This window comes from Dasypus novemcinctus, unplaced genomic scaffold (genome assembly GCF_030445035.2).
Source record: "Dasypus novemcinctus isolate mDasNov1 unplaced genomic scaffold, mDasNov1.1.hap2 scaffold_367, whole genome shotgun sequence".
NCBI lineage: Eukaryota > Metazoa > Chordata > Mammalia > Cingulata > Dasypodidae > Dasypus > Dasypus novemcinctus.
In genome coordinates this window covers 7501-19881 of record NW_026688331.1, presented here as the reverse complement: position 1 = coordinate 19881, position 12381 = coordinate 7501, and the positions used below count along the sequence as shown (strand labels likewise).

The following is a 12381-nucleotide window of genomic DNA, read 5'->3' as shown; positions in this document are numbered from 1 at the left end:
TCGATGCTAACATTCCGGTTGGACTACAGTTTTTGCAAAACATCACTGTGGTGGGAATCGAATGTCAGTCACACTCGTAGCGAGCGTAGAAAGTTCGCAGACTGAAAAAACTATTCAGAGGTTCGGTTTTTCAAATTGCTAGGCATTTCTGGTGCAGCTTTTTAAAAAAATTTTTTTTTATTAAAGTTAATAATTCTATCTATTTTTTTTAAAGGGGCTTCAGATGACATAAATGTTACCTAAAGAATATAAGGGAGTCCCATATGCCCCCCTCCCTCCCCGCCCACGCTTTCCCACGTTAACCACGGCCTACCTTTGTGTGGTCGCTACGGTTGGTTGTGACGATTGGCGAGCCCATATCGGAGCGGTGCGACTGACCGTGGATGGCCGTTGACGTGGCACTTTATGCTCTGTTCCGTGACGATTTGGTTGAGTTGTGACAGAAGAGACCGAGGTCTGTTTCCGTCCCTGTGATGCCGTGCGGGACGAATCCGGTGTCCCAAAGATGCCCCCTTATGACACCTACCTACTCTTCCCTCTCCCGTCCCTCAGAACCTCTGGTGGACACTGCCTCTTTGTTGGCGATCAGAGTTCTTCTGTTGCAAGAATCATCATAAATCTATAGTCGGATGGCAGTAAGTCTACTCTAGCCCATCGTTCCTTCCCCAATCCGGAGCATGTGGGTGGGGGCTTAATCCCACAGGGGCAGACGGATGGAGCTCTCTCACTTGCAGTGACAGACACTTTGTGTTCCTTGGGACGGTCGGTAGTTGCCCATCATCGTCTCCTCGTTAGTTTCCCCGGCCGAGCCCGATGCACTGGAGAGCAGGTGCTGCGACTCTGCTGAGTTTCAGGGCCCGCCCGACTGGCACACGGACGGCCCGAAGGTTTACGTCTCTGGGACATATGTTGACCGAGTATGGTGCGCAAAACTAAAAGGGGCGGAAGAGCCATGTGTAGAGAACCCCTCAGCGAGCCTCATGCCGCTTTACCCTGGGGAGCATAAATTCCAAAGGAAGGCCCAGGCCCACGGACAGGGTGCCAGATTCCTGAACGGTCTACCCTGCTTATGGTTTCTGGGTGTCTCTAGAGCCCCTGGGAGCCCCGCTTTTTCTTTTTCTTTTTTTAAGTCTGGGTGTTTTTTCCTGCCCTTTTTTCTTTCTTCTTTTTTTTTTAATATTTATTTTTTTATTTCTCTCCCCCCACCCCACCCCCACCCCGGTTGTCTGTTCTCTGTGTCTATTTGCTGAGTCTTCTTTTTTGTTCGCTTCTGTTGTTGTCAGCGGCACGGAAATCTGTTTCTTTCTGTGGCGTCATCTTGTTGTGTCAGCTCTCCGTGTGTGCGCCGCCATTCCTAGGCGGGCTGCACTTTCTTTTGTGCTGGGCGGCTCTCCTCACGGGGCACACTCCTTGCGTGCGGGGCTCCCCTACACGGGGGACACCCCTGCTTGCGCAGGGCACTCCTTGCGTGCATCAGCACTGCGCATGGGCCAGCTCCACACAGGTCAAGGAGGCCCGGGGTTTGAACCACGCACCTCCCATGCGGTAGACGGATGCCCTAACCACTGGGCCAAGTCCGCCGCCTTTTCTGCCCTTGATGGCCTCCCTCCCCAAGGCCCTAGGAAGTGGGTCTGCAACCCATTACCGGGCCCAGAGCCCAGTTGCTTTGTTTTTGTTTTAGTTTTTTTAAAAATTTCTTTGTCTTTATCTTTTTTTAATGTTACATTAAAAAAATAGGAGGTCCCCATATATTCCCCCCACCCCCCTCACCCTACTGCTGCCATAACAACCACCTCCTCCATCACGGTGGGACCTTCATCGCGCTCGGCGAATACATCTCTGAGCGAGCGCTGCCGCGCCCCATGGTCAATGGTCCCCGTTACAGTTTACGCTCTTCCCCCGGTCCACCCAGTGGGCCACGGGAGGACATACACTGTCCGGTGACTGTCCCTGCAGTACCACCCGAGAGAACTCCAAGTCCTGAAAATGCCCCCACATCACGTCTCTTCTTCCCACTCCCCACCCTCAGCAGCTACCGTGGCCACTCTCTCCATCTCGATGCTACGTTGACTTCCATTCCTAATCACCATAGTTCCAGAACAGAAGCTCAGTAAGTGCACGCTAACCCATGCTCTATTCCTCCATTCCGTGGGCCCCGGGATGGTTATGTCCACTCCACCTCTGTATCGAGAGGGTGCTTAGATGCCCCTTGGATGATGGACGCAATTCTCCTGTTTGCAGTTGTTGGCACTCTTGGCTCCCTGGTGTGGTGGTTGACCTCCTTCACGTCCCTGTGGGAGCCCCGCTATTGGAGGCGACGATTAGTGTGGCGGGCCTGCTGACACTTGCCTTACAGTAACCTCTGGAACCAACTCCGGGACGCGACTTTGAAATCTCTTAGCCCTAAGACCTCATTTGTATTTGCAAAATCTGATGATCGGTCTTCTGTCAGTGTCTTCCTAAAAATTAAGTGTGTGCTTTTAATCGAGGAGGGCGGGAGAGGAGATATAATTTTGGCCACTTCATTTTTCTTCCATGCTTTCTTATGCAGACTTCGTGAATGAAAGCGATCCATCTGGGTCAATCGTGATTTAGCCTGAGTCCTGCCAGAAAGAGGCTGAGCATCTCTGCCTCCGAACACTGTGAGTTGGCCTGTGGTTATCTGTGGCAATTCGTTCCCATAGGGTGTGAGGAATTCCCAAGCAGGAATCTGATGACCCGTCGAGAATGAGGGCCTCCGCGGAAATTAAATAGCTAAGCCCATCGTTTATTTCATTCCTGGACAGTATGATGTCCGATCGGTACAGCTGTAGGAACAAAATGATCATCACGTTATAATTAATTTCTTTACATCGATAAACGTTTGCTGCTATCCTGAGTTGGAAACTGAGGCATAGTGGTCTCGCAAAGAGAGACGTGCTGTTTCCATGGCTACCATGGCTACGCTCGCCCCCTCCCCCCGGAGGAATGTGGTCATTAAGAGTTCCGGGCAAACAGGATGAAGCTGTGAATGGCTGAAAGAAAAGATGAGCAGATCTACTTCGGAGTTAGGTGGAATGCTTGGACTTTGTACCTTGAGATAAAGATTTTTTGAGTTCCTTAGATCGTGAGTAATGCTATTAGTGAACTGCATACTTGTTCTCCCGCAGCCTGGGCTATATAGAAAGCCCCTTGTAAACAATGAAGATGTCTGAGGAGTCTCTACTCCCAGACCCCCGGATCCCAGCCCTCTTCTCTTCTCTTTCTCTTTGTTTCATTCCCAGTACCCTTCGTGCCCAAATCTCCAACAATCCTGTTTATTGCTGATCACGGATGATGTGAAGTCTCTCAGCTGGCCTTACAGGCTCTTTTAAAATGTACAGTTTCTTTCCACCTACGTTCCAATGTTTTTTTTTTTTTGTTTTTGTTTTTGTTTTTTAAATTTTACCGTAAGGGTCTTTTTAGCAGGTTTAAAAAAAATAAAAATAAAAATAAAAGACGTCGATGGTGCTCTTTGGCTAGACCCTATGGTATATGGATATATCTCAGGAAAACGGCTTAATAAACAAATAAAGAGCTGTGCCAGAACAGCCAAAGCGGCACCGGACAGATCCGATCGGCTGGGGTCTGTGACTGAATTCAGAGCCCCTCAGGTCCTGCCTATAGCTCCAACAGGCATTGCTGAAAGTTGGGGGAGGGGGGGAGGGGGAAAAAGGGGGCCTTTTTTTTAGGGGAGGGGTTTCCCTTTAAAAAAAAAAAAGGGGGGGGTGTCCATGACTGTGTCAAAGATGTCCTCCCTGGGGATGAACTCTGGGTCTAGCCTCTCTGAAACCGCAAAGAAATGCTCTCTCCCATGGCCTCTTCTCTCATCTTTCCCAGCAAAGACGGGGCCTCACGGATTGTGTGCCAGTGGGCATCTGCCTTGGAGGTTTAGGTCAGCTGTGCTGGGTGTGGCACCCACCCCTCTCCTTTTCTATGTAAATAGAGGAGGGCCTTGCAGTTTTCAGGTTACCTTGGCATTGCCTCTCCCCTCCCCCCAACCCAACCCCAGGTTGCGAGGAGTGACACAGGCCCTCATATTACTCAGCGATCTTTTCTCCCCGCGCGTGTGTCTGTGTGTGTGTGGGGTGTGTTTTCCCATCTGTTGATGAACACGTTAATTTTTTCCAGTCTTTGGGGACCCAGGAAAAAAACCTGCCTTGATACTTGTGTGCAGGATACTGTGTGAAAATCGTTTCAATTCACTTGAGTAACTAGGTAGAAGTGTGTTTACAGGGTCACGTTGGTAAGTTGATAAGAAAAGGTCACCGCCTTCCGATGTGGTTGTATGGTTTTGTTTTGCATTCACGCGAGCAGTGCTCTCCATTCATGCCACTCTTTGGCATTCTCCCTCTCTCCCTCTGTCCCTCTCTGCCCCCCTCACCCCTCTCTCCCTCTCTCCTTTTCTCCCTCTCTCCCCTCCACCCCTCTCCCCCCTCTCAAAGCTAGTCTCCTAATACTATGAAATCAAACCTGGCCTTCTGCCCTCTTTTAAAATGTGTGTGTTCTTTCAAACTATCATCTATGCCACTTTACGAGTTGACAATAAAGGTCTTATCAGGAACTTTTAAAAAGCCATCGATGACAGACTTTGGCTAGATCGTACGGGGTGTGACTACATCTCACTCAAAGTGCTGAATAAACAAATAAACCGTGGTGCGGGAGGAGCCAGAAAGAGCAGCTGTGTCCAACAAGGGACGGCCCCTGCCCGAGAGACTGAGAGGGGAGGCATTTCCTTGTTCGCTGGCTTGTGTGTTTGTCTGTTTTTTGCTTTTCATCAGTAGTACAGAAATCACAAAAATGCCTTAATAGTGATCGCAGTGATGAACGCACAACTATGTGTCCGTATCAAACACTGTCGATGGTACACTGTGGATACAGTGGACGCTTTATTAATATGTATCCAGAAACCGATCTGTTTAAATGTAAAACTAGAGTGGGTGAGGGGAACATACACCGACTGTAAGATATGGACTATAGTTGGCAGCCCTATTTTGAAGGTGCTTTTGCACAGTTTCGTAACAGATGGATCACAACCACGCGTGATGTCGGCGGAGGGGTGAGGTATGGGAGGGAGCCCTGGAATCATGTTTTGCATGTTTATTTCATGTCTACAAACTTTTACTCTACACCTAATGTTTGTGTGTGTTTGTGCATGAGTGATGTGCTTCAATAATATATAAAGATGTAAAGACGTGTGCGTGTATATTTTATATACATACGTATATACGTGTGTGTGTGTATATATATATAATAATAATAATAATAATAATTATTATTATTATTATTATTTTTTTTTTAACAAGGAGGGTGGTGATGATGGCCACCAGGTCAACAGGAAGGTTTAGGATTCACCTCTTTCTTTTGAGGCAGGGCTTCCACTTGTTGCTCTTCAAACTTGGAGGCTGTGATCTTGGTTTGTGAAGAGATGGAGGGCTGTACGGTCTGACCTCTGACTGGGGGATTCAGCCCTTTATCTTCATGAACCGTCTCCCCCTGATGTCTGGTGATGTTTCCTGTTAAAAGTCTGCCTCATCTGAATTTCAATGAGCTGTACTGGCTCTTATGGGATCCTTGTTCACATGGTACACCTTCTCCCAGCTCTTTAAAAACAGAACAGAACAGAACAAAACAAAACAAAACAGAAGAAAAAAGAAAAAAGAAAAAAAAGGTAAAGTGAGCCTGGAGAAGGCCCCAAAATCCTGGCAGCAGACCTGACAGTATTTGCCCCGGATGGGACGTGACTCCACGATGTGGCCCTGGGCTTGCTGTTAGTGGGACACTCGGTTGAGCCCAGGCCCGCCAGGTCACTCGAAGAGAGGGGCTCCCCCTCGAAGAGATGTTCTCTAATTGTGTCATCTGGAGAATGCCGTGTAAAGGGAACGGTCCGACCTTTGACTTTTTAAGGCCGGCCTTATCGCTCTGCACGGCGTTCTGAGAGTCACCCAAGGAGTCGTGTGCATCGGTAGTTTGTGGCCTGCTCTGAATGGCTTTTCTTTTTTCTTTTTGGCAGATGCCCGTTTCACGGGTGGGAAGGAATGTGGGTGTCTTTAAACAGCGAGTAAAAAACCACAAGCCGTTGGGGAGAGGGCAATAGAGAAATAAAAGTAAATCTTAAAAAGAATAAATAAGGAAATAAAGGACACGTGGATCGTGTCCGTTTCGGGGTTACAGCCGAGAAAGCTGATAGGAACATTCGTGTTTTTTGTCGTTGTCATTGTCATTGTCGTCGTCGTCGTTTTCTGGGTGCGAGTTTTAATTTCTGGCGTAGATACCCAGAACGGCAGCCCCCATCCCCGACGGTACTGACGTTTTCAGGACAGTCTTAGTATGTGTGTTTTCAATGAGACCGTTTTCCAGGGCGGCGGAGGAGGACATGTCCGGGCAGCGCCCGGCCCCGGGGGTGGGGGTGGGGGGCTGGGCCGCGGGGGTGGAGGAGGGGCGGGCCGGCTCTCCACGACGGTCTTCGGGCGCCCCCAGGCGGCCGGCCGCTTTTCTGTGGGCCGGCAAAGTCGAGGGGTCGCCCTTCTCTGGCCTTGCCAGCCTCCTCCTCTGCCGGGAGCCATTTTGTAACCCAGGGCATGATCTTCGCTGCCCTTCTTGGCAGTGTTCTCCATCTATCTTCCTCCCTTCCTCCCCTCCTCCCTTGCTCCCTTCCTCCCCTCCTTCCTCCCCTCCTTCCTCCCTCCCTCTCCCCTCTCCCTCTCCCCTCTCCCTCTCCCCTCTCCCCTCTCCCTCTCCCCCTCCCTGCCCCCCCCGCCCCCACATCTTGCTGCGACACCCAGGGCAAGAGCGGTGACCGTCGGTGTTCTGTGTCTGCGTACGAGACAAACGCGTGCTTTCGAACGAGGGGGACTGGAGGGAGGTCTAGTTTGAGGTGTCCTGTCTCGTCGGACGGACGACGAGTTGGCCCGTGGTTCTCTGCAGTCATTCATTCCGGTGAGAGGTGAAGAATTCCCAGGTCGGGGCCGGATGGAGGACCCAGAGAGCGTGACGGCCTCGGCGGAAGTGAAGTCGCTCCGGCGCCTGTTTGCTTTGGTCTCGGAGAGGACGGCGTCCGACGGCGAGGACCGTCTTATCGGAAGGAGAACGACGTGACCGTCGACGTCCGTGACTTCGGATGTCTTGTGTCCGTCGGTGCTGCTCGGTTGCCGTGCTGTGTCTTTCTTCCTACGGACGATAGGCTGTGGGACCCGGCCCTCCGGTCTCTCTTAAAAGCGACGATGTCTTGTGATCTCCTGTCTGTTTTGCCGAGCGCTGTGACCACGGAGGCCTGATGGATGTGGCCTGTGGGTGGGAGGCTCTTTGTCTCCCTTGACCTAAGCTGCCTGTCCTGACTCGTGGGTGTGGGATGGTGAGGGGCCGCAGCCCGTGCCCTTGGTCACCGTGGCGACGACTCCGGTCCCGGGACACGGTGTGTCGGTGCGAACCCTATAGACTTGAAATGGTCGGGGAAGATGCACCCGGGCCGTCTGAAGCGCGTGCTAGAAGCTTACCTAGGATGTGGAAGATGTCTGCTGATTCGAGCCTCTCGAGAACTGAAACGAAAGGACCCTTTGGCCTTTCCTCTCTGTACGAAAGGGACTCGAAGATCGTGTTCGGGGCTCAGGTTTTCAACAGAAACCTCCCGAGTCCGGCCGTCCGGCCGTCCATCCACCGTTTCTCCTTCTCGAAGCCGTTCCCGAGTCCTGGCCTTTCTATACGCAAATAATTGAACCTCTGTCAGATCCTACAACGTGATGAGTGGCTTAAAGAAAAGAAAAGAGAAAAGGCCCTCGATCGTCCACCTTGGCCAGGCCGTGCCGTCTGTGCCCGTTCCTCCATAGGACGGCTTAGTCGGCAATTGAGCGGTGGTGCCGGAATGGCGAGAAAGAGCGGCTGTGTCCGGCGGTGGGAAACAGGGAGACGGAGAGGGGAGGCGTTTTCCTCGTGTGTCTGTGTTTTGTTTGTTTGTTTGTTTGTTTGTTTGGGTTCGCTTTTGCTTATTATCGGGTCGCGTAGAAGCCACGGAGCTAGGCGATGACGATCGCTCGTGGTGACGGACGCACGACCGTGCGACGATACCGAACGCTGCCGGTCGTACGCTTTGGGTGAATGGGATGTCGTCTCGACACGTCTCGACACGTCTCGACGGACCGGCCAGTGCGTGGGTAGATAGGATTGGATCTCTGGATGTTTTTCTTTCCGATAGGCGAGTAGGGCTCTAGCAGCTCGTTCGGCCTACGGATGGCTTTTCCCTACCGGGTGTTGGCAGGGGCTTTGGCGTGCCATAGGAGAGGGTTTGAGGTTGGGGTGGGGGGGGTGGGGGGGGGGGCCCGGGGCCGTGCCCGTGTCCGTGCCCGTGCGTGTGTGTGCTGTGTAAAACAGGGAGGGAGGGAGGAGGGCAGACGGCGTGACATGCTGGGCTAGGGGCGGGCTGGGGGTGCCCGCCGGCGACAGTGCCTTAGGAGAGGCAGTGGGAAGGGGATCGGGTAGGTGGAGGGAGAGACGGGCCCACCCCACCTCGCCGCCCCACCCTGGTCCCTCTCCCTCCAGCCCGGCGGCCTCCCCTCCCCGGTGGGCGGCAGCCGCCAGCAGCGTTCTCTCGGAAACTGCCCCCCCCCCCCCCCCCCCCCCCCCCCCGCTCTGGTTTTCCTCTCCCGTCCGTCTGTCCGTCCACCCGCCGCCATCCATCCCGCCGCCGGTGCTCCGCCTCGGATTCACGGAGGGCTCCCCTGACGCGGCGACATCGGCTCGCCTGACCCTACGTCCCCGTGTCCCCGTCTAAACGCGCAGGCTCTCTCGTGCCCATCTCCCGGGTCGGTCCCCCTCTGTCCGCGTCCCTCCTGCCTGAAGCCGGAGCGGGCGTCTCCGTGTGCTTTGTCGACACGGGTTCCCCCTTCCTTGGGTCGGCCCGGTCGTTCGCGTTCCATCCGTGCCACGCGAGTGCTGTCATCGCTGGGCTCGAGTGCGATCGATCGAGCACCTCGCTCTTTTCTTTTGCCGATTCTCTCCCGAGACCGGACGCGCTGGTTTTACTTTCGCTTTCTCCGCCTGGATATGCTTTCTAGGAGGGGACACGAATTAGGCTCTCTCCTTTCTCCGGCCCCCGCCCCCGTCGCCATCGCCCCGCAGGCATTCTGGGCACGGGCGGGCGGGCCTGCCTCGGAACCGCTCCCCCCTCCCCCCGGCGCCACCGGGTCGTGGTCAGGCCCGGCTCTCCCTCCGCGGTCCCAGTCCGAGGCGGGCCGGGCTGTACGGCGGGAGGACCCTCCCGGCAGAGCACTTGGCCGCCCCGGCCCCCGGCCCCTCCCCGTTCTGGTCGGCGATGGTCGGCGTGGCGGTGCACGCCACGGGCGAGGGGCTGACGGGAGAGGGTGCCTGTGCCGGGTCGGCCCGTGCCCGAGTCCCAGCGCTCGCCCGGGCGGGCCCACCCCCACGCGGTTTTCCTCTTCGGTGCTGCAGCTCGGCGGCCGCCTGCTTAGGGCATTGGCCGTAAGCCCCGGCAAATTCACCGCCTGATGCAGCCCGAGCCCGCGCCCGAGCCCGCGCCCGAGCCCCAGCCCCAGCCCCAGCCCCAGCCCCAGCCCCAGCCCCAGCCCCAGCCCCAGCCCCAGCCCCAGCCCCAGCCCCAGCCCCGGGTCCCCAAGGACCCCAGGGAAAGAAACGGCCCCCATCCCCTTTGGGGTCGGTTTTGGCGGTGGCCGAGGCCTCGGGGCCTGCCCGGATGATCTCCGGCTGGCCCGGCCCGAGCGACGCGTTCCCGAGTGGATCGGCACGGAGCACGGCGACCGGCCGGCCGACCGGCCGGCCGGCCGGCCGGCGGCGCGCCCTTGGCGGCCGGCGACCGCCATCCGTCCCGCTGCCACCCGAGGCCGGTTGTCGGGCGCCGCCTGGTGGCCGCTTTTATGCCGTTGTCCCCGGAGCTCCGGCGAAGCCGGCATGGGAGGGGACCCGGCCGCTGCGACCGCGTCACAGTTCCTGGAGGCCGGCAGCGTTGGCAGGATGGCCCCGCGTCGCCGCTGGGCGCCGTCGTCGCGGCCGCCGGCGGGAGATTGAACCGCCAGAGTTGTAGGCGGGTGGCCCGTGGCTGCCCTCGGGCGGGCGGCCCGAGGCGGGGCTGGCTGCCCGTGTGGGTCGACCAGCACACGCTGGTCTTGGCCACCGCGGCCTCCACCCGGCGCGGGCCACCGCGAGTGGCCGCGATGGGTGGCTCCGCGCTCGGTCGCCGACCGCCTGTGCCCCCCCGGTCGGCGGGTGGGTGGGACTCCCTTCCGAGGATTTTTCCAAGTCCTGCTGCTCCGGAGGCGGGGGCTGGCCCCTGCCGCCTGGGCGAGGCCCGGGGAGGGCGCTTCGGGCCCGGCTGCTGTCCCGGGTGGGTCCCGGTGGGCGGGTGGGCCCCGACCCCCGACAATTTTTCCAAGTCCTGCTGCGGAGGTGGGGAACGGTCCGGGATGTGCGTAGAGAGCGCGGGCGGAGGGAGGGCGACCTGGAGGCCTGCCGCCGGCCTCGACCCCGTCCGCCCCGTTGCCAGTCCCGCCCGTGGCCCGAGGGTGGAGCGGGAGGCGGCTTGGCTGTCCCGCACTGCGGGGCCCCGATCCTTCCCGGTGCCGTCTGAGACCGCTAGTGGGGACCTCCCCGGTGACTGCTTTGGGGCACCTGTCCTGCTGAGGGTACCGAGAGACCCCCGTCACGGAGACTGGGAGCGGTCCTCTGCCCGTGTCGCCCGTGTCCCCCGTGTCCCCGGCCCCCCCCCCCCACTAGGGTCGACCAGATGGCCCCAGGAGCTCCGGGGACATGAGGCTATGGGGTCGTCCTGTGGGCCAGTGGCCGCATGACGCTTCCGGGAGGTCGGTGTGACCAGCGGATTGTCCCTGTGTCAGGGCTTGGTCCGTTTTCCGCCAAAAGTGGGCGTTTTGGGCCGCCAGGTTAGTGGTGACACACTGTCCTCCAGCCAGAGATGGACACTGTGGGCCAGACGGTTGGGACGCCGGATGCGCGCGCGCGCGCGCGTGTGTGTGGCGGGGGGCTCTGGGTTACCGATGGCCCGCTGCCCCGCCCTCCCCTTCCTGCTTGAGCTGAGCCCCGCGCCCTGCCTGCTTGGGTCTGTGCGCGCGCCGGCTCTCACGCTCTCCGAGCGGGGCCGGTCTCCTTCAGTGTGCCGTGGTCTCTGGTCGTCACTGAGGCCTTGCCGAGTCGGCCTTTGTGGTGTTGTGTGTCCCAGGCGATCGATGCGGTGGTGTTGTGCTCTCCCTGGGCCGGGCCTAAGCCGCGCCAGACGAGGGACGGACGTTCCTGGTGAACGGGACCGCTCCCCTCGCTCTGCCCGCGGGCCCCTCGCCTACTCTCCCTGCCTTGCTTGGCTGGTGCTGGGAGTTGGGCAGGGGTGCGGACCTGGCTCTCTGACCGAGTGGCCTTCCCTCACTTGGCCTGTCCTTGGCTTCTGTTTATGTGGGCTCGGTCCCTCTCCGCGGCGGGGAGGGGCCCTCTCGCTGCTGTGGCGCGCGAATGCGCCTCGCCCGGCCCCTCGCGGTGCCCCTGGAGCGCTCCAGGTTGTGCCTCAGGTGCCCGAGGCCGAGCGGCGGTGTTGTTCCCGTTCCTGGCGTCCCTTTGGGCTGCCGCTGCAGGTGCTCTTCCCGTGTGTGTGCTTGGGGAGAAGGCCCGGCGGGTCGAGGGTGGTAAGGGGCACCCCCCCCTGCGCGTGGAGGGGGGGGTTGCCCGCGTGCGCCCCGGTGGCAGGGCCCGGGGCCGGCTTTTGGCCGACCGCGGGGGGCTCGCCCGTCTTGCCCGAGTTGTTGCCTGAGAAAGGGGGGTGGGGCCTGGCCTTGCTCCCCTCCTCGGACGTGCCTGGTGTTCGCCGGAGCTGTAGTGTTTGGGCCTTCCCTTAAAAGTGCGTGGGGGTGGACGGGGCCTCCCGCGTGTGGTGTCTCTGGGTGCCGGGTGTGCCCTTGGGGTTCCTGTCGCGGTCCAGCCCGCCGCATCGGGTGGACCGGGCGGGGGCCCTCGGTGACCCCTGGGGGGGGTGGACTCGAGGTGCCGCACCGAGTGGGAAAGGGGTGTGTGGTTCCCCCGGTCCTGTTGATGCCACGACGGGAGCCCCCGCTCCCCCCTCACTGCCCCCGTTTGCTGTAAGACTTAGCCCGTGTGTGGGGGAAGGCCGGGAGGCGAACACGTGAGGCCGCGGAAGGCAGACGGCCGAGCCCTTGGGCGTGAGGCAGTGGGCTCCGGTCCCCTGGCCGCTGGGCGTCCACGATGTGGGCAGCGAGGTCCCGGCTCGCTGCTGGTGCAGAAGCCCCCCTTCTCCTCGGCAGGTGTCTCCGAGCACCTTGTGGTGGAGCCCCGTGGGGGCGCTTGGCGGGGGCGGCCTGCCCTCGGTGAGAAGGC

The 12381-nt window shown here is 58.4% G+C and overlaps 1 protein-coding gene and 1 long non-coding RNA gene across 3 annotated transcripts in view; one reads left to right on the top strand and one right to left on the bottom strand.

The window, feature by feature from the left end:
• The first annotated feature begins 315 nt into the window (after nucleotides 1-315).
• On the top strand, nucleotides 316-3500 carry LOC131277740 (uncharacterized). Of its 2 annotated transcripts, XR_009184857.2 has the most exons (5): nucleotides 316-454; nucleotides 553-635; nucleotides 2030-2110; nucleotides 2552-2642; nucleotides 3264-3500. It is a non-coding gene; the product is annotated as an uncharacterized lncRNA (long non-coding RNA). The 2 variants fall into 2 exon arrangements; XR_009184856.2 differs by lacking the exon at nucleotides 316-454 and having other exon boundaries at nucleotides 511-635.
• Nucleotides 3501-11557: 8057 nt separating this feature from the next.
• The window catches only part of LOC131277741 (collagen alpha-1(I) chain-like), a 3895-nt gene continuing 3071 nt past the window's right edge, over nucleotides 11558-12381 (bottom strand). The window contains exons 4-5 of the mRNA XM_071213652.1: nucleotides 12112-12381; nucleotides 11558-11796 (exon numbers count right to left, since the gene is read on the bottom strand). The exon at nucleotides 12112-12381 is cut by the window's right edge and continues 1210 nt beyond it. Coding sequence (XP_071069753.1) covers nucleotides 11558-11796; nucleotides 12112-12381 — 509 coding nt within the window. The remainder of the gene's footprint in view (nucleotides 11797-12111) is intronic.